The sequence below is a fragment of the Engystomops pustulosus genome, chromosome 2, assembly GCF_040894005.1.
Source record: "Engystomops pustulosus chromosome 2, aEngPut4.maternal, whole genome shotgun sequence".
Lineage (NCBI taxonomy): Eukaryota > Metazoa > Chordata > Amphibia > Anura > Leptodactylidae > Engystomops > Engystomops pustulosus.
In genome coordinates this window covers 163,662,211-163,688,429 of record NC_092412.1, presented here as the reverse complement: position 1 = coordinate 163,688,429, position 26,219 = coordinate 163,662,211, and the positions used below count along the sequence as shown (strand labels likewise).

The following is a 26,219-nucleotide window of genomic DNA, read 5'->3' as shown; positions in this document are numbered from 1 at the left end:
CCATTACACCCAAATATTGGAATTCTTTCACTGAAATGGGAAATTGTCCTTTTTTATGATTAATTTCGGAGGAAGGGAGGGAAATGTTGAGGGCTTCTAATTTGATATAACTGATTTTGAAGTTACTAAGTCGGCTATATCTCTCAAATTCCTTGATGGGATGGGAAGGAGACGCGAGACTGAGACAATTACAAGAGGAGATCGTCGACCTTATAATGAGAGAAGCCCAGTTGGATACCTTTAATGTTGGGATTGTTGAGAATAGCTACACCGAGGTGCTCCATGACTACAGCATATGAGGGGTTCGGAAGAGTAAAAAACAGGCTGGGGCCGCGCTGCTCAATTTTCCATATTTAATTCAGAAACAAAGTGGACTACACGTTTCGGAAGCGGAACGCCTCCTTCATCAGGTCCAAGAATACAATTTCTAAAACAGGTACAAAAGATTTTTTGATATACAGTCAAGAAGATAATCATCGATTTAACAAAGTGCACATAGATAAAAATCATAAAAGTCAACATAATTGTAAAAAATCATCATAATAATAGTAATAGCATATTTTTGCATATATATAGTGAGCCAGAGAGTATGAATATTTAATAGATATAATATAAATTGATTAAATAAATGAGTTAACAACTTTATAGATCAATAAATTAGTAGATCAATAAATAGATGAATAAAACAATATATATATATATATATATATATAAAAAATATATATAAGAATGGACCCCTACCCTATAATTCTCTTTCAGGTGGTCTGCCCAATATGGATGTGGTGGGGATACTATAGCTGTCCTGTAAACTATGTTGTTTAAATAGAGAAAGAAATATAATTAGTAGAATGATGCATATGCTATGATGAGTGATAGGTGGACTTAGAGGTAAAGGTACCTGTGATATGGATCAGCGTTGAGTATAAAGGGATCTGAAATAACAGGAGTGTGTTTAAGGGATTTGCTCCTGTGGCTAAATAAAGTAATGGTAATAAAACTGATGTAATACTCACATTATTAGGATAGCGAGCCGGCAGGGGCGCTGTGTATCGTGTCCCCGCCGGCTCTGTGAGAGGTTTAAATAGAAATTGAAAGTATGATGCGCGCGTGCGCGTGGCCCATTCTCCATAAGGACCCCCACCTTAAGGAAGCCATACCACCACATCCGCAACTTACATTCAGGAGGCGCCGACTCTGAAAACCATCCTGGTTCCCACAAGGATTCGACAAACCAAAAATCTAGACAACACCAGACCAACAAAACCCTCTTTCTTTCCAGACTTGAAAGGAAGCTTCAAGTGCAATGGCACGAAATGCCTTACGTGTGATATCATCCTTCATCGTACATACTCTTTCAACTCCACGGCCACAGGAGAAACTTTTAAAATCGAAAAATTCCTCAACTGCTCATCGGACTATGTCATCTATCTACTCCAGTGCCCCTGCCCACTCCAGTATGTAGGCAGAACAACTCAAGCCCTAAGAGATAGGATGAACACCCATAGGAGCAAAATCAAAAGTGGCTTTCAGCTTCATAGTGTCTCACGACACTGCCACCAACATCATAGTAATGACATCAACCAGCTCTCTCTTCTGGCGATTGAACAGATTCCTAAGGACCATCCAGATCGCCTATCACAACTTATCAAAAGAGAAAATTACTGGATATTCAAGCTGAACACAATGTGTCCATTTGACCTCAACGAATCTCTGGAGCGCATTTAACTCTATGTTCCAATACATATTACCATGAACTCTGTCACTACTACTAATCCCACACATTGGTACACTACTGTCCCGGTATCACCTTTCTATACCGACATAACCATATCCTCTGAGATATTCCCCTCTCACACATTCCTAGGATTATACCCTCGGCTGTTCTCCACTTTATCCACGATACATTTACCCCATGCACCCTGTCCATTTTTACCTTTGCCATGTATTTATCCTTATCTCCTATCTATATTAATCCTACTCCGGACAATTTGCAATGTAACCCTATGTCATCTCAATCCTTAGTACCCAGACACAGATCTATAACATTTACTTACCTGTCCACCTATCCAAAGAATACCTCAGTTCACGATCGCACTTTCAAACAGAAGTCCGATATCCTCCTCACGGCGCAGTAAGCACTTTGTGCATTACATAAGTTTTGCCACTGCGCATGCGCCACCGCGCGCGCACGCGCGCATCATACTTTCAATTTCTATTTAAACCTCTCACAGAGCCGGCGGGGACACGATACACAGCGCCCCTGCCGGCTCGCTATCCTAATAATGTGAGTATTACATCAGTTTTATTACCATTACTTTATTTAGCCACAGGAGCAAATCCCTTAAACACACTCCTGTTATTTCAGATCCCTTTATACTCAACGCTGATCCATACCACAGGTACCTTTACCTCTAAGTCCACCTATCACTCATCATAGCATATGCATCATTCTACTAATTATATTTCTTTCTCTATTTAAACAACATAGTTTACAGGACAGCTATAGTATCCCCACCACATCCATATTGGGCAGACCACCTGAAAGAGAATTATAGGGTAGGGGTCCATTCTTATATATATTTTTTATATATATATTGTTTTATTCATCTATTTATTGATCTACTAATTTATTCAATTAAAGCAATTCATCCATATATATATATATACATATATTTTTTTTTCTCTCATATCTTTTATATACTTACCAATTTATTGATCTACTAATTTATTGATCTATAAAGTTGTTAACTCATTTATTTAATCAATTTATATTATATCTATTATATATTCATACTCTCTGGCTCACTATATATATGCAAAAATATGCTTTTATTATTATTATGATGATTTTTTACAAATATGACGATTTTTTACAATTATGTTGACTTTTATGATTTTTATCTATGTGCACTTTGTTAAATCGATGATTATCTTCTTGACTGTATATCAAAAAATCTTTTGTACCTGTTTTAGAAATTGTATTCTTGGACCTGATGAAGGAGGCGTTCCGCTTCCGAAATGCGTAGTCCACTGTGTTTCTGAATTAAATATGGAAAATTGAGCAGCGCGGCCCCAGCCTGTTTTTTACTCTTCCGAACCCCTCGTTATCATCCACTACAGCCACCAGTACTGGATGACAGGTTCACTGCAGCAGCTATCAATGTGTATACATCTGTGATCCAGTCATCATCCGATCGATGTGCCTATAGCACATTTTAGTCCACATCCGGTCGGTGAGACATTTATCACTTACGTCCACCAGTATTTGTGCCACTACTATACATACACACCTGTATGTGTATGTGCATATATATATATATATGTAAATTGATTTGTTGATTTGTGCACTCAATTACCATTTACTACTTGCGCTGTGTACAATTTTGTTTTTTTCTCATATATGTAATCTACAGCATATGAGAGCGGAGACAGGGTGCAACCCTGTCTGCTGCCATTACTGATGTCGGACAAGTCTGTCAAGATCCCGTTAACTCGCACCCGGGCTGTGGGGACAGAGTATAAAGCCAGGATCTTCCAAGGTAGGAAGGTCCCAATCCAATTGGTTGCAATGCTGCAGTCATGAAGCCCCAATGTACCCAGTCAAATGCCTTCTCAGCATCCACTGACAGAAAACAAAAAGGAATGGAGCAGGATTGGGCCTGCTGCATCAGGAGAGGTTTTATTTAGATTTTCTCTGGCCTTGCTTGCAACATTTCTCCAACCACACTGTTGTGGTGGGAAATGTTGCGGGGGATGAGGGCTTTGTGACCTGGAGTACTAATAATGGAATAATGGATTTGAACCAAATTTTATTAGTCTAACTCAGGGGTCCCCAAACTTTTTACATAGGGGGCCGTTTACCGTCCCCCTCAGACAGTTGGAGGGCCGGGCTAAAGTTTAAAAATTAAAAAAAAAAAAAGAACTGCCTTGAAAACACAGCGTTAGCGTAATACATCCGTATCCGTAATACACTGGGTCCCCCCAAAGTAATTATTTAATATACTGCACCCCCCATGTGAACTATTTTATATATTGGCCCAATTAACCCCTCTGCACCAATTATTGAATATGCTGCCCTCCCCTCCATTAATTACTATACTGCCCCTCCACCATAAATTATTTCCTATACTGCCCCACACCATAAATTATTCCCTATACTGCCCCTCCACCATGAATTATTCCCTATACTGCCCCTCCATCATTAATTTTCCCTATACTGCCCCTCCATCATGAATTATTCCCTATACTGCCCCTCCACCATGAATTATTCCCTATACTGCCCCTCCATCATTAATTATTCCCTATACTGCCCCTCCATCATTAATTATTCCCTATACTGCCCCTCCACCATGAATTATTCCCTATACTGCCCCTCCACCATGAATTATTCCCTATACTGCCCCTCCATCATTAATTATTCCCTATACTGCCCCTCCATCATTAATTATTCCCTATACTGCCCCCACCATGATTTATTCCCTATACTGCCCCTCCATCATGAATTATTCCCTATACTGCCCCACCATGATTTATTCCCTATATTGCCCCTCCACCATGAATTATTCCCTATACTGCCCCTCCATCATGAATTATTCCCTATATTGCCCCTCCACCATGAATTATTCCCTATACTGCCCCTCCATCATGAATTATTCCCTATACTGCCCCCACCATGATTTATTCCCTATATTGCCCCTCCACCATGAATTATTCCCTATACTGCCCCCACCATGATTTATTCCCTATATTGCCCCTCCACCATGAATTATTCCCTATATTGCCCCTCCACCATGAATTATTCCCTATACTGCCCCTCCACCATGATTTATTCCCTATATTGCCCCTCCACCATGAATTATTCCCTATATTGCCCCTCCACCATGAATTATTCCCTATACTCTCCCTCCACCATTAATTATTTTCTATAATGGACCCATAATTAATTATTTCATATATTGGGCCCCCGGCTGCCACAATCTTTTTACGGCTGTTTAAAAAAAAAATCCTATACTCACCTCTGGCTCCAGCGTCTTCTTTCTTCTGGCTGCTGCCGGACAGCAAGGGGTGCGCGGCCGCGTGATGACGTCATCACGCGGCCGCGCATCCAGGTTCAAGGAGCGATGTGCGCCGGGGTTGTCTTCCGGCCACATCGCTCCACCTGCTGTAATAGTGCTCGAGCGGCCGTTTCCGGCCGCATCGAGCACCATTCAGTGACGGGCAGGAGCTTCCTGTCCGGACGGACGGAGGACCCTGCCCGATTACCGCGGCCTAATTATTGACGCTTTTGGAGCGCCAGCCCGGGGGTCCCCAAATAATAAATCCGGACCCGGGGGCTCATTGTGCGCTCCAAGTGCTCAATGCGATGGGGGCCGGATAGAAACGGTCCGCGGGCCGCATGTGGCCCGCGGGCCGTAGTTTGGGGACCCCTGGTCTAACTGAAGTGGAGAGGGTTATGACATACATATTTAGGTGTTGATTTAAACATATATTTAAATTGAAAGTTTAATTCTGGTAAGGGACATCCAGACTATGCTTTGTATGCAAATTTCTGGCATTTGACATTTGTAATAGGATTTATTTTTTATTGTGTGGTTTACTTAGCATGGGGAATGTGTGTATATATATATATATATATATATATATATATATATATATATATATATATATATACAGGCAGTCCCCGGGTTACATACAAGATAGGGTCTGTAGGTTTGTTCTTAAGTTGAATTTGTATATAAGTCGGAACTGTATATTTTATCATTGTAATCCCAGCCAGAACGTTTTTGGTCTCTGTGACAATTGGATTTTAAAAATGTTGGGGTGTCATAAGAATCAATATTAACACTAAAGCTTCATTGCAGACACCTCTGATAACTGTTATAGCTGTTTATTGTAGCCTAGGACTAAAGTACAATAAATTACCAATATCCAGAGGTCCGTTTGTAACTAGGGGTCGTATGTAAGTCGAGTGTTCTTAAGTAGGGGACCGCCTGTATATATATATATATATATATATATATATATATATATATATATATATATATATATATATATATTTTTTTTTAATATATATGTGATGTCATATAAGTAACAGCTGTGATTTCCATTTCCATTGTGATGTCGTCCTTTGTTTGTATTGGCTTTCAGTTTAACCCCTTCAAGACACAATCAGTTTATATGTTAAATCTCAGACCTGTCATTTTGAGATTATTGTACTTCATGCTCATGGTAAATTTTTATATATTTTACTTTTATTTATTAAAAAAAACTTACATTTAGTGAAAATTTTGAAATATTTGCCATTTTCTAAAATGACAAATTTTCACCTTTTTAGACAGTTACTAATTTGGGTGGTAAAACTAACTTACAGTTCCCATACCCCTGCTTTATGTTTTTATAATTTTTTAAAGTTTCTTTGATTTGTAAGCTGTGTGACATCGTAATAAATCAGCGATTTTCTGGATTTTCCAAAAAATTTAAGTATTGAATGTGTTAAAAAATGTAGATCATTTTTGTCTTAATGAGTTTTGAAATATATGCAAAAACAGCATGTAAACACTCCCTAAAAACATGCACAAAAAATGGCAGACTGATTTCAATGAAGTGTAACCGTATTGTAAAATCTTGTAAAACTTCCTCCAAACATCCTGCATTGTAAAAAACTGTGAATATTTTCAGTAGTATATTACCAAATCTTAACTAAAGAATCACACAAACCTGTACATCTCTGTCAGCCTTTTGCCTGTTTTCCCTAACATCTTCTAGCTGCCGCTGTGCCTCCTGCAGTTCTTTGTTCTTCAATTCCATCCCTTGCTGTAGTACTTGTTTCTCCATCTGTGCTTTTTCAACAAAATGTGTCTGTTCTTCTTGCATTCTAAGCAATGCTCGAAGTTTGTCTTCTTCCTGAATCAAGAGCCTATAGGGAAACCTAAGTATAATAAATATGTATTCTGATCTTGCATGAAAATAATTTAAACTAAGTATTGTACATCTTTGATGTATAGCAGTTCTTTATTTTACAATTTTATGTTGCTGACAAATACTGTAGTGCACGTGCACTTGCGGCAGGCTCTGGTAAAAAACGGGTGCCACTTAGATTCCGGTCCCAGGTGTCGGCTTACGTCATCGTCTACGGTGGTCCTGAAGGTTTCAGGATCATAGCGGTGGCATGTAAATGTGCTTCTAAATACTCTAACTTGAATGGTTGAGTTCCCCAGCCTGTGTCTGACATTTCGGAGTCGCCTCTTGGACCCACTGGACCACCGCGCATGATGACACCTGGGACCAGAGTGTAAGTGGCACCGTTTTTTTACCATAGCCCGCCGCAAAGCGGGTTGAATTTGCATCGGCGTGATACCACCAGGTCATTCCACAGGTGCGACTTTGTCCATGGCGAGGTACAAAGTCAGAAGGCAAGTTTGTGGTCAGGGACAGGCAGGAGATCAAGACAGGCGGCAAAGGATCACAGGCAGAGCCCAGGACTGGCAGCGGAGGAGCGTAAAAATGGAACAGGTCCGGGGGCACAACGGGAGATCAATACACAGATAAATGGCAAGGACACAAGCTTTTTCTTAGGCATGTAGGATGAAGATCCAGCAGGGAAGACAGGAAGGAGCTGAGAATTTATCAGAATTGGCAGCAAGAGTGAGGCCTGTGAGCACACAGAGGAACATGGGTGTGCCTGCGACCCGAGTCGTGGGAGAACCCATGACACTGGAAATTGGTGATGTAAATATACTTTTTTGTATTTTTGAGAAATATTTATATAAAATAATGAAACTGAACATGAAGGGTATTTTTTGATTGAGAATATTGTTTTGGTTTGGATGTTTTTAAGTTAAAAAAAAACCTGTGACTTGTCTGTGCTGCTCACTAACTTCTCTGCTGTCAGCCCCCACCTTTGAGCTCCTGTGCAACTCTACCCTACCCCACTGCTGTCTACTCACGACGCTGTGAGCTCTGTAATTGCACCCCTGTACAACTCCTCCCTCCTGCTTCTTCACTCACACAAAGTGAAGTTGCATGTTTTTAATTATGCAATCATTTACAATAAGAAATAAAGTGGTACTGAACAATAAATGTGAATATATCTTTGGGTGACATTATCTTAGTTTTAACGGAATTATGTATTCACAGTCTCATTTTTAAGGACAAAATATGATAAACAATCGGTGTCATCAGACACCCAGGCGACAAGCAACACACTAAGCTCGTAGTGTTCACCACTGTGGGAACTTTTATAAGAGTGGACAGCCTGTATGAACCCGATAGGAGTATATAAGGTCAGTACAGGCTGCATTGTTCATTAGTATATGGGTCATTACTTTAACTATTTTGAATATGTCGCAATATCAGAATTTGCCCCTCTCCCTTTCTCTTTTAGCTATCCCTACACTAATTCCCACTGAGGAATCAGTTTTTTTTTTTTCAGACGGATCGCCTCATAGAAGTGATATGGGAGGAGGGTACAATGTTCTAGTTGGGTCAGTGTTGGGACTGCCCCTGTAAGGGCGGAAGTCTTTTTACTTGGGATTGGATTAAGGGACTGTTTCATCGGCAAGTATTTACTAATCCCTCCTGAATCATGGTAGGACACTTATAACTTCTGAGTGTTTACAATATTTTGTAAATATATCGTTTGGTGACATAATCTTGGTTTTTAGGAATGATGGTTATGTTATATAGAATTGTTTCCCCTAAATCCCTTCCTCATCCAATCCCTTCCCTTCCTCATCCAATTCCTTCCCTTCCTCCTCCAATCCCTTCCCTTCCTCCTCCAATCCCTTCCCTTCCTTGGTTGAACTTGATGGACAAGTGTCTTTTTTCAACCGTAGAAACTATGAAACTATGTATTCAGAGTAGACAGAGTCTCCTTTTTAAGGACAATGAATTAAAAGTTATATTTTAGTAAGAAATCACATTTATTGCTCAGTACCACTTGTTTATTTCTTATTGTAAATGATTGTTTATCCACAAGTGAAGAGCAGGGGCAGGGGGGGCACCTGTATATGATCTTTTTTTTCCTAAACAGACGGTGTACTCCTTTTTTTTTTTTTTGCATCCAGTTCAAATGCAAGTGCTTGGAAAAGGAATATTTGCAATTGAGCTGTAATGGGGTTCTGCAACCTGCCTTTAGTGAAAAGAGAACCTGGTGACAGGTTCCCTTTAATGGAAATCAACCATTTGAATTAGTGTATTTAGAAGCAAGCACATTTACCTCTACGATCCTGAAACAGGAATCGGGGAATAAGCGCTAGCAAGATGTGTGAATAAGCCAAAGTAGCGCTGAGTAGCTTTGATGTAGTTCACAGGAGCACCCATGCCTCTTTTACATATACCTACAAATCACTTTTCTCCAGCTGGAAGGATTTTCAGTGGTAATAAAGCACTGTTTCAGGATCATAGGGGGGAAATGTAAGTAAGTCTGCTTGTTTATTTCCTTTAAAGGACATCTACCATCTGTTTGACTGATGGTAGATGTCCAGCATGACATACTTGTTTCTTTATGCACTAAAAACTGTTCTTATTGGTGCATAAAGAAACAGCATATTTGCTGCAAAAACGACTTCAAGTTTTTATATATATATATATATATATATACACTCACCGGCCATTTTATTAGGTACACCATGCTAGTAACGGGTTGGACCCCCTTTTGCCTTCAGAACTGTCTCAATTCTTCGTGGCATAGATTCAACAAGGTGCTGGAAGCATTCCTCAGAGATTTTGGTCCATATTGACATGATGGCATCACACAGTTGCCGCAGATTTGTCGGCTGCACATCCATGATGCGAATCTCCCGTTCCACCCCATCCCAAAGATGCTCTATTGGATTGAGATCTGGTGACTGTGGAGGCCATTTGAGTACAGTGAACTCATTGTCATGTTCAAGAAACCAGTCTGAGATGATTCCAGCTTTATGACATGGCGCATTATCCTGCTGAAAGTAGCCATCAGATGTTGGGTACATTGTGCTCATAAAGGGATGGACATGGTCAGCAACAATACTCAGGTAGGCTGTGGCGTTGCAACGATGCTCAATTGGTACCAAGGGGCCCAAAGAGTGCTAAGAAAATATTCCCCACACCATGACACCACCACCACCAGCCTGAACCGTTGATACAAGGCAGGATAGATCCATGCTTTCATGTTGTTGATGCCAAATTCTGACCCTACCATCCGAATGTCGCAGCAGAAATTGAGACTCATCAGACCAGGCAACATTTTTTCCAATCTTCTACTGTCCAATTTCGATGAGCTTGTGCAAATTGTAGCCTAAGTTTCCTGTGCTTAGCTGAAAGGAGTGGCACCCGGTGTGGTCTTCTGCTGCTGTAGCCCATCTGCCTCAAAGTTCGACGTACTGTGCGTTCAGAGATGCTCTTCTGCCTACCTTGGCTGTAACGGGTGGCAATTTGAGTCACTGTTGCCTTTCTATCAGCTCGAACCAGTCTGCCCATTCTCCTCTGACCTCTGGCATCAACAAGGCATTTCCGCCCACAGAACTGCCGCTTACTGGATGTTTTTTCTTTTTCGGTCCATTCTCTGTAAACCCTAGAGATGGTTGTGCGTGAAAATCTCAGTAGATCAGCAGTTTCTGAAATACTCAGACCAGCCCTTCTGGCACCAACAACCATGCCACGTTCAAAGGCACTCAAATCACCTTTCTTCCCCATACTGATGCTCGGTTTGAACTGCAGGAGATTGTCTTGACCATGTCTACATGCCTAAATGCACTGATTGGCTGATTAGAAATTAAGTGATAACGAGCAGTTGGACAGGTGTACCTAATAAAGTGGCCGGTGTATATATATATATATATATATATATATATATATATACGAGACGGAGGTTGTTCAGGCTGACGGCACCTGAGCGCCTCTCGGCATTGCAGGATTTTAATGAATGCACGGCTTCCCCCCATGTCCTTTAAGAACCACCATTATTATCCAGTGAATTATGTACTTAAGCCAGAATATTATATATATATATATATATATATATATATATATATATATATATATAGTTTATAAAGAAATACATATACATGCTTCAGGTTTTTCCAAATCAGATTTCTCAAATTCCATTAATGCCTGAAAGGTATTTTTGCAGTAGGGTAAATTAATTGTAACATTTATGTTGAAAGAATACTTTACTTGGCCTGGGCATGTCTATACTCCTCTTCATCTTGACGTGCTTTAATTTCTTGGGATAAAGCTTCCTTTAACCTATCCTGTAATTGCTCCAGTTCCTGAATCCTTTCTTTCTGCCGTATAGCTTCCATCTCCTTCTGTTGCATTTCCGCCTGCATGGAAACCCGGGCCTAAGAAAAAGAGTCAGTCTCTATTGAGGAGTGTGGAAAAGACCAAATACTAGGTATGCTTAATTGTGTTTTCCTATACATACACTAAAGTGACATAGTGAAAAGTGTTTTGAGTGAATTCAGCATTATAGGCAAATATGCAAGACAATACTAATGCATCAAAAATTTTGACTTCTTTTCACATGCTTCCTGTTACCGCTGTTTTTTGTTTGTACAGAGACTGCAGAAGTAGCATCACATTGTTAGGTCCTCCTTCTGCAGTCTAATGCTAGCCTAAACAGAAACTGCCAATGACAGCCTGCGGTGGTTATATGCTGTTTCTGTAAAAACAAATATTGTTGATGGGATACACTAGACTGGAGTAGAAGAAAAATGTAAGTATGTTTTTGTTATTTTATATCATACATCTTTACTTTTTTAGAAGTTAAAACATGATATATTTACTTTTTTAATAATGATGTGAATAAGGAATAATAAAATTTTATGTTGGTGTAAAGTACACCAGTCATGACATAGCATTAGAATGATAAAGTGTCTAACGCACACATCCCAAACAGTTGAAGGTGGCCTTTGGATGATTTTTTTTATGTGGCCACAACCAGATTCAGTTTTGATATTTAGTCCTAAAACTTCCATGGCTAGATCTTCACTGGAGTTTATGCTCAAACCCCGACACATGAGCTCGTCTCCCAAATTGGAAAGTGGGGATTTGGTAAGTAAGTTGCTTTTGATACCCCTGGTCTAACGTGTAACCGCTTCCAGCAAATGTATCCTTCTGCAAGGGCTCTAAATTTGTGTAATTAAAGCTTTGAACATAGTGTACATATTCTGGTGTTTTACTTTTTCTTTCTTAACAGTTCCTAATTCACCATCTTTGGTTCATTACTTGCCTCTTCTGCTTCTCGTAGTTGTCCTGTCAGCAGCCTCTGTAACTCTTCTTGCTGCTCTTGATGTTTAAGCTTTTCCTGCATCATGGCCTCTTCAGCTTTTTTTTGGGACTCCCTCAGTTGTTCTAGTTCCCTGTGCTGTCTCTCTTTTTCACTCTTAAGTTCAGTTAACCTCTGAAGCTCTTGCTCCCTTGCTACACGACGTAGTTCTCGTTGCTCCCGCTGCTCTCGTCGCTTACTCTGAAGTTCACGGTGTAAAGAAGCAGATCCAGACTGTTGAAGACGGATACCTGTCTGAATAGCTGAAGTAGAAAACAGACTGGATTATCATATCTGATGCTGTCAAAATGCTAATAGAAGCAACTGGAATCTAATTTAATTTATAGAAATCTATCTATCTATCAAAAACTAGAATGATAAACCAGGGACACTTCCATGACCTTTGAAAATGAATTTTATCAAATCACTCTGAGAAAAGTGTGGTACACGCTCCATTTTAAAGGGAGCAGTGTTGGATTCAGGATCCTGAACAGGGTCTGAAACGTTGCACTTGGGCTAATAAAGCTCCCATCAGTTTTTTCACATTTGCCTTGGAGTGCAGTCTCATTTTTTTCTTATATAAATCTATCCTAAAATATAGCCAGTGTATTTATATTATGTTGAACCATATAGAAATCCCCCATCAAGTCTAACTGCCAGTATAAGGAGTATCATATGATATGTATGAGAACTTGCCAGACCCCCTTCCCCAATTTAATACATCCTTTGCCAATAAAAATAATAAAACTTTCCGAAACATGACTTTAACACAATTTTACATAACATAAAAAATGTAATAAAAAGTGATCAAAAGTTGCATAGTCCTCAAAATAGTAGCAATGAAAATGTCAGCTCCTCTCCCAAAGAATGACACCTCACACAGCTCCGAAGTATGAAAAAGTTATTAGCGTAAAGTTATAGAATTTTGAAGGTGGGGAGCGAAAAAAAAGGCTGCAAACTTAAGGGCTTAAAGTCCCCAGGGAAAAGTTAGATATGTACACCGGACTTACAGACGACCCCTAATTACAGACAATTCTCTGTATGTTGGTAATTTACTGTAGTTTAGCCTTGGGCTACAATAAACAACTATAACAGTGATCAAATGTGTCTGTAATTAAGCTTTATTGTTAATCCTGGTTCTTATGACAATCCAACATTTTTAAAATCCAATTGTCACAGAGACCAAAAAAATTTGTCTGGAACTACAATTAAAAATATACAGTTCCAACTGTATGTTTAACTTAAGAAAAAACCTACAGAACCTATCTTGTACGTAACCTGGGGACTGCCTGTACAGCAATATTTATGAGCAGAAATAAGGAGGAATATAAATGAATATCAATATACAACATACTCCTTCCAGTTCAACCACCAAAATAATTAAAAGGGTTACTGAGGGTAGATTATCTCATTTTCTCCTTCTTATATAAAATATCCCTATGAACAAAGATACTAATACTTTGTGAGTCATTAGAGTAGGTGGAATGAACCTGAAAAGTGCACCACTTCCTACTCAGCACCCTGATTTGCTCAATACACAAATGGATTTCAACCAAGCAAACAATTGCAGGCAATGTTCTACCTACAGACCTCAGTAAAGCATGTAATTTCAATTTGTCATTAAGCCACCTTATTTTCCATGACGTCCCCCATGACGGCCCACCTGGAGGATTACCCCTTGACCTCTGCAGGGACAGGAAGAAGAGAGGTTAAATGTCCCTCCCCCTGCATCCCTCTCCAGTGTTCTTCCTGTCCCTACACAGGTCAGGGGGAAGAGAGGGTCTCTCTCCTTCTCATCTCCTTAGTGGGGTGGGAGTGGAGGGGGACGCCTTGGAGGCGCGGTACCTGGTGCTAAGATCCTCTCCTCTCCGGGCCTCGATCGGTTTCTTTCCTGGCTGACATCGTGGAGGGGTGTTAGGTGCGATTCCTGCGGTCCCTCTGTGATCTACGGCAGCACCATATGTTCCGGCTCCCAACGGTGAAACGCAGCTGCGTTCCACAAGGCCCGATGACAACTTCTGGTCTGCGTTCCACAAGGCCGATGACGACTTCCGGTATGCGTTCCACAGGGCCCGATGACAACTTCTGGTCCGCGCGTCGCACCGGAAGTGACACCGGCCCTCTCGTCATTGGCGTTCGGGAGTCAGGTGCGAGGAGCGGTGAGTTTAAAAAGCGGAGAGTCTGCTAGAGACCTCTCTTGCTACCAAGACGTCCGCAGGTTTTCTTATCTAAGTGTGTCACAAGGCGCAGGTTAGTAAGATGTATCCCATGGCTGGCGTTTTTTTGTACTTTGTCACCGCTCCACTCACACCTCTACCTTCTCCCTTGTCCACAGGCAATATGGACCCAGTCCCCCTTCCTCAGATATCTGTAAGTTAAGGGGGTCTGGAGGGTGGAATTGTGGAGAGGGGGCCCTGTATATACATACATCACCTATACATCCTCATGTTTTCTTCTCACAACTAGGAGAAAAAGTAAAAAGAGAAGAAAGAGGATAAAAAAGAGGAAAGGAAGGAAGATAAGTCAAAAACTAAGACTCTTTCATCCCGTTGATGCAACATGTGTTTTAACAAACTTCCAGAATCCTACAAAAAAAACGTTGTTCAAAGATTGTGTGGATAACATAATGCGCGAGGAAATAGCATCCTTCATGGATGAGATGAGATCTATGTTTAAATCTGAAGTAAAAAGCACAGTTGCATCCCTCTTTTCCGAAGGAATTCCTCCAAAAAGGTTCAAACCCTCTGAACCCAATCCGGAGGAAATGGATTCAGATCCTGAAAGGGCTTCCTGTTCCTACCAAGGTGGTGAAGAGGAGTAGCTAGACAGCCAGGAGCAAAAAAACGACTCTAGATTCCTCTTCCCTATGGATAACCTGGACACCTTACTAAGGGCGGTCCGAGAAACACTGAATGTTGAAGAACCTGTGGAAACAAAGTCTGTACAGGCCGAGCTTTTCGGTTGTTTAAGAGCAAAAAAGAAAAGGGTGTTTCCAGTCAATAATGTACTGGAAGACCTTATCCGGGAAGAGTGGAAAGACCCAGAAAAACGGCTATCAGTAGCCAAAGACTTCAGGAATAGACAATGAGGAAAAATCAAAAAATTGGAATTCAATTCCGAAAGTGGACATCTAGGTCACGAAAGTGGTAAAGAAGACTGACCTCCCTTTCGAGGATGCGACTCAACTTAGGGACCTCATGGATCGCAAATCTGACAGTGTTTTAAAGAAAACCTGGGAATCGGCAATGCTGAACCTAAAGGCCAATATCGCAACCACGTCTGTCGCCAGAACAATGACCTGCTGGCTAAACGGGGTAGAGAACCAGATTATCAGCGGAACCTCGAGAGAAAAACTCCTAGAGTCTCTCCCTCTTCTAAAACTAGCAACCACTTTTATTGCAGATGCGTCAGGGGAATGCGTCAGATTCTCCGCCAAAGAAGGAGCACTCTCTAATGTCGCCCGTAGAGCCAGTGGTCGGGAGACTTTAGATCAAAATCAAATTTATGTGGCATACCTTTTACTGGCGAGTTCCTATTTGGTCCAGAATTGGACACGATCCTGGAGAAAGCTGCAGATAGGAAAAAAGGCTTTCCAGAACCTAGACAGAAGAGACATTCCTTTTGCGATTCCCGTGACAAAATTCCATCCTATCGCGGGAAAGGTAAACAAGGCAGATGGGAGCATCCCTGGACCAAATCTGTAAAGCCGCAACCTGGTCCAGTTCCATAACCTTTGCAAGACACTACAGACTGGACTTACATTCTGCCAAGGACTTATCATTTGGTAGAAAAGTTCTACAAACAGTAGTCCCTCCCTAAAAAATTCCCTAAGTTATCTGGTACATCTCCAGGTGGGCTATCATGGGGGACGGCCTGGAATTTTTTCCCAACCCTCACAAATGTTACTATGTGGTTTTTGTTGTATGTGGAGTAACATGCTAATAAACCTCTTGCATCCTTTCTTGGTGTAATTATTTGGTAGAACACTGGGTAGGGATGCAGGGGGAGGGACATTTAACCTCTTCTTCCTGTCCCTGCAGAGGTCAAGGGGTAATCCTCCAGGTGGGCCGTCATGGTGGACTAGATGGAAAACGAATTACCGGTGAGTCTAATTCTCGCTTTCCATACAATTATCTAAGTTCTACATCAAAAGAAAAAAGAAATCCCCCACCGCATACTATCCTACCTATGTGTTCCCCCCACTGTCTATATCAAAGCTTCCACAATTCAATACCTATGCAACATGATCTTTTTCTCTCTTTTTTTTCTCTATTCTCAAATCCAGCTATAAGTAAATGTTCTAAAACAAAAGAAAAAAAATTCACAAAATACCATTTCTGTCCAGGCTGGACATAAAAATGAGTCACATTTTTAAGAGAAGACTTGTAGTTTTTCTGGATATGTCATGGCAAACTCAATAGTTGCATCTTTTGACAACTTCAAATTTGTTTTTCCTTATGGGTCACAATTGAGTAATCTGGAAAAACGAGACTCTAGAGCCATTTATTTCTACCTTCTGTTCTGCTATAAATTGTTTCACAATGCCTTCCCTATCTCTGTAATTTCAAGATCACCGTTCGCAGTGATCTACCAACTTCTGGAATCTAACTAGGAATTTTATGGGCTTGTTTAACACAAAACATATTGGACAGTTTATCTTTACCGACAACAGACAATAACCAATTTTGCATGAAAAACACTTCCCTCTTCACCTTCAGGTATACCATTAAAATCTAAGATTTGAGCAGCGATCTCCATCTTCAATCTCAGTTAGTTTTTGCCTTAATTGATTTTTCTCACTCACTACAATTTTCATCTCTTTTTTGAACTTTATTCAGACTGTCCTTCTAAATACTAATACATTTTTCAGAATCCTCTTTGGGGGTTATGTATCATTAGGGCAGCTCCTCGGAACAGTTCTATATCTATTTTTGGAGCTGCGCTGCCCATCAGATTCATTTAAGTGGCTGGTGGCCCTTTAATAAATGTCCTTATGGTCTACTTTCAAAAAAGTCTAAAAATGCATAAAAAGTCCCAGCACATACAACAGCAAGGTACTGGAGCAACTGTAAGGCTTGTTATGGGACTTTTTGCAAAAGCCATGAATCTGGCTTTGCAAGGTGTTGCACTAGCAGTAGTTCTATGTTTATATAGTAATAGTAATGAAGAGACTGTGAGACCATATATATATATAATTAATTTTCTTATTCAAGTGACAAGGATTAATAGGAAAAGGAAAGCAGTGTCCGGGCTTTGCTGTGATTATTGCTGTGCTGAGGATCAGTAAGTGCAGGGACTATTTGAGCACAGCAGGTGGAAGGAGAATCTGAAGGCTGAGTGCTCTGTAGCTCTGAGATGAGGCCAATGAGTTGTGAAATAACTGCCTCTGTCAGTGCTTTGCATGTGCACGGCTAGGCCCCTCCCACATCTGCTTCTGTGTGGAACAGAATAGAAGCTGAACAAGAATCATAATAACAAACAGAAAGGTATTTTTCATTCCAGGTAACCATTACATATAGATTTTTGAACTATTCTAACTTCTTGGAGTAATTTTTTCGTGGCATAACCCCTTTAAGGGCAACACATAGAGGGGCAAATTTACTTACCCGGTCCATTCGCGTTCCAGCGGCGGCTTCTCCGCTCTGGATTCGGGTCCGGCCGGGATTTAATAAGGTAGTTCTTCCGCCGTCCACCAGGTGGCGCTGCTGCGCTGAAAGTAAACTCATCGCGCCGGAATGCACCGAGCTGGACCAGGTGAAGGTAAGCGGTCCTTATGCGACACATTTTCGGTTTTTAAATGCGGCGGTTTTTCCGAATACGTCGGGTTTTCGTTCGGCCACGCCCCCCGATTTCCGTCGCGCGCATGCCAGCGCCGATGCGCCACAATCCGATCGCGTGCGCCAAAATCCCGGGGCAATTTAAGTACAAGCGGCGCAAAACGGAAATATTCGGGTAACACGTCGGGAAAACGCGAATCGGGCCCTTAATAAATGACCCCCAGAGAGTGGAGTAGTGAGGAGGGGGTAGAGAGAGACTACCAAAGGTAGGAGTACCATAGAGATTCCGGGTACATTATTGGGGGAGAGGGGTGGCTGGCCGGAGGTTTTTTTTTCTTCTTTCCCTTAACTGTTAGGATCCTCAATACTCAGATTACGAACAATAGGGGTATGGGTGATAAAGTTAAAAGATGAGTAATGTTTGATATTATACAACCATATCTCCTAGCCATAGTATGCCTGGTAGAAACACATTGAAGTAAAGAGATAGTTAATAAAGTCAGGAGATAATGAGCAGACATGGAATTTCATGTGGTTCAATTAACATATTCTAGGGGTGTAAGTGTATATACATACAAGAAGGTGGAATGTGAGTTGTTTTCCTCAGAGTTAGATACAGAGGGTAGATAAATATTCTTACATTGCAAAATCCAAAAGACGGAATGTATACTGGTGTTCATGTATGTCCCTCCCCCGTTTCTTTAGTAGTGTTTGGGAAATTGTTAGATTTTTTGCATTCAAGAAGCATTGCCCAATAGTGATGAGTGGGGATTTCAATACTGTTTTGAACCCTGTATTGGATAGGGTGCATATTACTATAACCCAAGGCTAAGGTCACAGCAATAATACACCTTTGGCAAAATTGTGTCAAGAAATGGGAAGGATAGACGTATGGCAACATCTATATGGGACTAAGAGGGGATTTTCTTGCTTTTCACGCACTCACACGCTTATGACTAGAATAGATCTTGTTTTAGTAAATAGAAATGCACTATCCTATGTGAAACAAAGTAACTACATAGCCACCAGCCATTCAGATCATTCTATTATGCTGGTAGGGATGAAATTGCAGAAAGAGGAAGACAGTTGGAGACGACCCTTAACCGATTAAGGACCGGGCCCTTTCCCGTTTTTTCATTTCCATTTTTCACTCCCCACCTTCAAAAATCTATAACTTTTTTATTTTTACACGTAAAAAGCTATGTGATGGCTTGTTTTTTGCGTAACAAATTGCACTTCATAGTGATGGTATTAAATATTCCATGTACTGGGAAGCAGGAAAAAAATTCCAAATGCAGTGAAAATGGTGAAAAACCGCATTTGTGTCGTATTCTTGTGGGCTTGGATATTACGGCTTTCCCTTCGCGCCACAAATGACGCATCTAATTTATTCTTTGGGTCAGTACGATTACAGGGATACCAAATTTGTATAGGTTTTATAATGTTTTCATACATTTACAAAAATTAATACCTCATGAACAAAATTTTTTTTTTTATTTTGCCGTCTTCTTGTGCTTATAACTTTTTCATACTTTGGTGTATGCAGTTGAGGGTGGTGTCATCTTTTGTGACTTTTGATGATGTTTTCAATGATATTATTTATAGGACTGTACGACCTTTTGATCACTTTTTATAGAATTTTTAATTTTTTTTTAAATGGCAAAAAAGTGCCAGTTTTGACTTTGGCCGCGATTTTCCATTACGGGGTTAAACGCAGTGAAAAACCATTATCATATTTTGATAGATCGGGCATTTTCGGACACGGCGATACCTAATGTGTTTATGATTTTTACTGTTTATTTATATTTATATCAGTTCTAGGGAAAGGGGGGTGATTTGAATTTTTAGGTTTTTTAATTATAATTTTTTTTTTTTAACTTTTTTTTTTAATTTTTATTTTTACTATTTTTCAGACTCCCTAGGGTACTTTAACCCTAGGTTGTCTGATTGATCCTACCATATACTGCCATACTACAATATGGCAGTATATGGGGATTTTACTCCTCATACATTACAATGTGCTGATAGCACATTGTAATGAATGGGTTAACCCGAAGTAGCTTCGGGTCTTCGTGAGACCCTCCCCGATGACGTCACGGGGAGCGGCGATCCTCGGAAAGATGGCGGCACCCATGCGCCGCCATCTGTTTGAAGCCGCCGGCAGCTCTGCCGGCGGCGTTCTGCAAGAAAACACCCGCGATCGGTGCCGGCACCGATCGCGGGTGTTACCGGTAAGCCTTTGCTGCAATATGCAGCAGAGACTTACCGGCTATGGAGAGGGCTCGGCCCGCGAGCCCTCTCCATGCATCGGAACGCGACCGCCGCCGTGAATACACGGCGGGCGGTCGCGAACCGGTTAAGACTCAACCCACATTTGATGTCAATTATTACATCGAAAGAGGAAATATTTTAAAAAGAATTGGTGGAGTTCTGTTAATGTAACCTTAACTCGACTGACATAAGGAATGTTTGGGATCCACATAAGAGGGTGGTGGCATAGTGAAAAACAAAATATAAAAGAAGACATTTAAGTAAAAGTAGGAGGGGTTGAGGAAAGATATTCAAATGAGAGAACAGACACACATTAATAATCCGACACCAGCAAGTAGTCAGCTTTTACAGAGGGCCAAGAAGGCACATACAGAACATATGGAATACAAGGCTCAGAGGGCAAAGGTATTTTTGTGAATCAGGTAAACCGGGTTGATTGCTTTCAGAGATCATTCAGGAGCAAAGCAAAAAACATAATATCGAGATAATACTGGATATACATGAAAATATAGTAGCTGGAGAGCAACAAATTACTTGCTTTGTTTAAAGACCTTAGAGAGTTCGGTACCCAAAGTAATGAAATTAATTCAGGAATTGTGAGAAAAGTCCGGATTGGAAATTAATTGGAACAAGACCACGCTTATGCCTTTGAAGGACCTCCCCTTGGAAAGAAGGGCAGGTAGAAATTTTTTAGTATCTCAACAAGAGATGGAATATTTTTTTTTTTTTAATCAGATATTTTTATTGAACATTTTTTATATAACAACACACCCAACAGGTACAACCTGGAGGGGAGTATGTACATATCATTACAATAAGCTCTGGTTTTATACAATAATACAAACTCAAATTATACTCATAAAAGCATTACAAGAGAATTGCAGTTGTATCCTTTTTCCCATACAGGATTTACATTTTATCATATATGCTTATTATTGGTAGCATACTCCCTCCTTCCCTTCCCAACTCCCCCCATCCACCCACCCTTGCGAGCCAGCTCTACTAAGACCCTTCAGGTCTTATATAATTATTCACAAATTAAAGAAGGCCTAAACCTATCTTTACTTATTTTGCCAATGATAATTGGTATTCTAAGCTAGTTCTTAGTCTTATAAGGGAGCTTGATGGTAAACCAGGTGTATCTAGCCACTTGCCCCAAATCTTTTCAAATTTGGAGACCCCATTCCTCTTCACATACGTGCTATATTCCAATAGTATTATTGCATTTAAACGTTCTATAAACTCTTTCTTATCCGGTGGCCTAGGCCTAATCCAATGAGCCGCTATAACTTTTCTAGCTTGATATAAGGATCTTTGTATTGCAATGTTATTAGGTTCTGTCAGGTTGTCATTCTTCAGTACTCCCAATAGACATGCTAGGGGACTTTCTTCAATTGTTACCGAGAAGACTTTACGTGTCAGTTCTAATATAGATTTCCAAAAAGACTCCAGTTCCCTACATCCCCACATCATATGAAGTATATCTGCCTCTTCAGTACCACATCTCAGGCATTCGGAGTAGTAGTTGGATAGCTCCTATCCGAAATAGTAGTTGGGGTGACCTAAATGTTCTGTGCAAAAGAAATAAGTGAGACATCCTACATGCTTCAATGGGCGAGAGAGTTGGCACCAATTCCAAAGCTTCAGTCCAGTGCTCCTCTTCAATAGGGCCCACCTCTCTATTCCAATGTTCCCGACATTTTAATGGAATATTCTTAATAGAGTCATTTAATAGCACTGTATATGAATATGAGATCAATCCTTTAGTAGAACTGGACTTCAATATTCTATTCAATGCCCCATTGGAGCCTGAGATGGAATTTTTAGGTTTAAAAATAACAGCTCGAGTGGAAGACTATTTCAATTTATTGACCGCTGGTATCAAATTTAATTTAAGACAGAAAGTGTCGATATGGAATAAACTGCTCCTGACCAGGGGCGATGCTTTCACAGTTGTTATATGTGCTGTCCGGTATGGATCGAGGATAAATACTTTTGCCTAATTGAGAGATTAATGAATGAGCTAATTTAGGGGCGGAAACATGTTAGGATAAAATTGGAATTTTTATATAAGAAATAAAGCAAAGGTGGATTAGCAATCCCTAACTTTAGACTATGGGGGTCATTTACTAAGGGCCCGATTCGCGTTTTCCCGACGTGTTACCCGAATATTTCCGATTTGCACCAATTTTCCCTGTATTGCCCCGGGATTTTGGCGCACGTGATCGGATTGTGGAGCATAGCCGCTGGCATGCACGTGACGGAAATCGGGTGGTGTGGCCGAACGAAAACCCGACGGATTCGGAAAAACCGCCGCATTTAAAAATGGACGTCGGAGGAACTGCCTTAGTGAATCGCCGGAAGACCCGAACCCACTGCAGAGAACGCGCCGTTGGATCTTGAATGGACCGGGTAAGTAAATCTGCCCCTATATGTTTTATCCACTAGGATACTCTTTCTCTATCAATGGAAAGACTGTGTAGTAATGCAGAAAATTATGTGTAAGGTTCGGGGATTGGATCATTGGATGGAAGTGTTAGAATCTGGACAACTAGGAAGAAGGCAAATAAGAAAAATACCAGTCTGTTATATGCTTAATGAGACATGGTTAGACATTAGTTAGAAAAATAGGGAAAATAGGATCAATACTGTGGCTCAACACTCACATTAGGGAATTTTGGAAATTGGGATAAATTCGAGCTTTTTGGAGAGCACTGGGAATTAAGAGAGTCTCACAAATGTTTAGAAATGGGAGATTAATCATATTTTCCGATTTACAAAATGAGTATGGGATGGGACATAAACATTACTATTTTTATATGCAGGTAATAGATGCACATATGAGTTCTACAAACAAATCAGAATTTTTGATAGAAGACACTGTAATTGACACAATATGGACAAATTGGATTGGCAAATACAGTATATCAAGAATATACACGGTGTTAAACACAGAAAATACTAAATTCCTGAAGTTTAAGGCACAGAGACACTGGGAAGAGGAAATAGGAGAGATGACTAATGAGTGTTGGAGCAATTGGAGAAAGTTACATGCTGGTGGTGTGGTGAATTAAAAGCAGGGTTTTTTATGTGTTGGAGTTGTCCTAAAATTAAACACTTTTGGGAAGAATTCCACCAAAAAATTAAAGATCTGTTGGATAGAGAACTCAGTCGGGGTATTGGTCCTTAATTTGTTAAGAGATACACATCCAGGATACGCATTACTAAGGAGTAATCATAGTATATCTATATGCAGACTGTCCCTTATGCGAAGGTGATCATCGCTGCACAGCTTTCAATACAGCAATGGGAGATATTAATCAAAAGCGTTAAAGAATATGAGAAGATATACTACTCTAGTAGAAAGAGGATTAACAAATGGAACAAGATTTGGCTAGGATGTTAGGCAACAATATGAATATAAGCAAAGAGTGCAAATTGGATTATTATTATATTTTTTTATTTCAGCATCTCGGGCCAGGGAAGGAAGTGAGTGCGTGGAGCCTACTCCATGCCCCAGTAGCCTCTTTAGAAAATTAGCATATTAGGGCAATAAAAGTTAGAAACAGATACAGGGGATGTGAGGATTAGCCCTTAAAAGGGCGATCCTCACGTACAATAGAAGCACCTACCACCAGTGGCGTAACAACCACCGTATCAGCCGTAGCGAGTGCTACGGGGCCCGGGCACAGGGGGGCCCGCGAAGGACGGGGAAAGTAAACTTTATTAAGTTGCTTCCTGCCTCCGGCAGGAAGCCGGGGCGCTGGTATTGAGAGGCGGCAGAATTATACTATGTTAATGGTATGTCTCCGGGTCCGTCCCACTACTTCCCCTGACTACAGGCCTCATACCAGGTGGGCGGAGAGGTAGTGGGACGGGCCCAGGCGGGCACATCATAAGCAAAGTATAATTCCTGCTGGTCCCTGTACCTCCCCTGAATGAGAAGCTCGGCTGGCAAGCGCTCGCCTCACGTGCTGCCGGCACCTTGCATCCCTCTCCCCGCGGCACTGAGCTTTGGCCCCCGCATGCCGACCGGCCAGCACCACTTTCCAGCCGGGCACTGTGCTCCCGGCCGTCAATGTGCTCCCGCCCTCCACTCCCCGCATATTTCCGCTCCCGGTTCCCCTTGCGCTCCCGTGTCAACCCCGCTCTGCTCGAAAAGATATCTATAGGGGTAAAGCTGCAGCAAGCCCCCACACCCGGCTCTCACCACAGTAGTATGGACGAACTTCCTCTCGTTGCAGTGCACGGACTGGTCCGGAGCTCGACCATGCAAACTTGAACTTGGCGAAACAAATAGCTTCAAGTCCAGCACATATCGTAGAGTGGAAAAGAATCCTTTTATTGATACAAAGGGTAAAAACACAATTGGGAATGCACAGCTAGCGTCACAGACCGACGCGTTTCGACACAGATGTGTCTTTGTCAAGGTCTACATAAAAAAATGAGCGGATCTGCTTTTAATAGTTTCTAAGTGCAGAGGAACCTCCCCCTTTCCCCCCCTCCGACGGGGAATCACCCATCACATGATCACAGGGGTCCGGAGCACACTGATAGGTACCGCCCATAGGAGCTAAAACCTTTGTCAACTCGTGACAAAAAAGAAAAAGAAAAAACATTCTATGTTCTTGGCATGGAGAAAAAATGAATCATGATGGCGGGCAAAAGACAATATAATTGCAAAATAGAAAGCAGTGTAATCTATCATCAATCCCATCAAACACTAAATACGTGTTTGTGCACGATATGCATTAATTTAAAGATAATGGTATATCTATAATATCCAATAGAATAGCATAAAATACAAGGCAACTGTAACACATTTAACTACTAGATCAATAATCCTAAGGAATAATCAATAACAAAGGATAATGTCCTGTCTGGAATTTAATCCTTTAGGTATCCTAGTGTCCATAGAAAAAATCCAGAAGGATTCTCTATTAAACAATTTTCTTTGATGATCTCCCCCCCTCAGTGGACGGTAGACCTTCTCAATCGCTTGCCATTTAAAACCTGCACAATCCTTGTTGTGTACGTCCCTAAAATGTCGTGAGACTGCAGATATGTTAAAGGCATTATTTGAGACATCAGACAGGTGTCTACGTAGCCTGATCTTCAAGGGGCCTGTGGTGCATCCGATGTATTGGATCTTACATAGTGTGCAAGAGATGACATATATAACATGTGTAGTGTTACAATTAATGTAGGACTTGATACTGAATCGTTGCCCCGTGGAATACGATGAGATTTGATCACCGGGAATAATGTAGGAACACATCTTGCATACCCTGTGGCCACATCTGTGGTTCCCAGGGTATGCAAGCCACGGGGGAGTTCTGATATCTTTGTTCTGATACAGGCTAGGGGAGAGTTGATTACCCAGAGTAGGGGCTCTCCTGGGTATAAATCTGACCCCATCTTTCATGAGAATATGTAATTCAGGATCACGTGTAAGAATGGACAAGTTCTTTCTCACTATATTTCTTATGGCATTAAATTGTCTACTAAAGGTTGTACTGAAGGTAAGTCGAGTGTCGCTTTGTGTGTTTCTTTTATCGGTATTCTGAAGTAAGTTGGATCTACTAACCTCTTTGATGCGTTTTTCTGCCTTTTTGATAACATCTTTTTTATATCCCCTCCTCTGGAGTCTAAGTGATAAAGAGCGTGTTTCTGCTTCAAATGTTCGATCGTCAGAACAATTCCTTTTGGTCCTCACTAGCTCTCCATAGGGAATATTAAATTTAACATGGGAGGGATGGCATGAGGAGGCCAAAAGTGTGGAATTCCCTGCAGTCTCTTTCCGATAGGGGGTTACATGAACGAGTTCTTGAATCCCTTTTAATTCGATGTCTAAAAACGGGACACTTATCCCCCCAAAAAAATATGTGAATGTGAGATTCATGTCATTACGATTCAGGTAGAGG

At 40.9% G+C, this 26,219-nt stretch overlaps 1 protein-coding gene across 5 annotated transcripts in view; it reads right to left on the bottom strand.

Annotated features, from left to right (window-relative positions):
• Positions 1-26,219, bottom strand: part of DEF6 (DEF6 guanine nucleotide exchange factor) — a 180,059-nt gene that overhangs the window by 3,710 nt on the left and 150,130 nt on the right. For 4 of the 5 annotated variants that reach the window (XM_072137194.1, XM_072137195.1, XM_072137191.1 and 1 more), the window contains 3 exons: positions 12,212-12,510; positions 11,155-11,321; positions 6,718-6,928 (listed from right to left, as the gene is read on the bottom strand). In XM_072137194.1, the coding sequence (XP_071993295.1) occupies positions 6,718-6,928; positions 11,155-11,321; positions 12,212-12,510 (677 nt within the window). The remainder of the gene's footprint in view (positions 1-6,717; positions 6,929-11,154; positions 11,322-12,211; positions 12,511-26,219) is intronic. The other variant, XM_072137193.1, reaches the window with a different exon arrangement.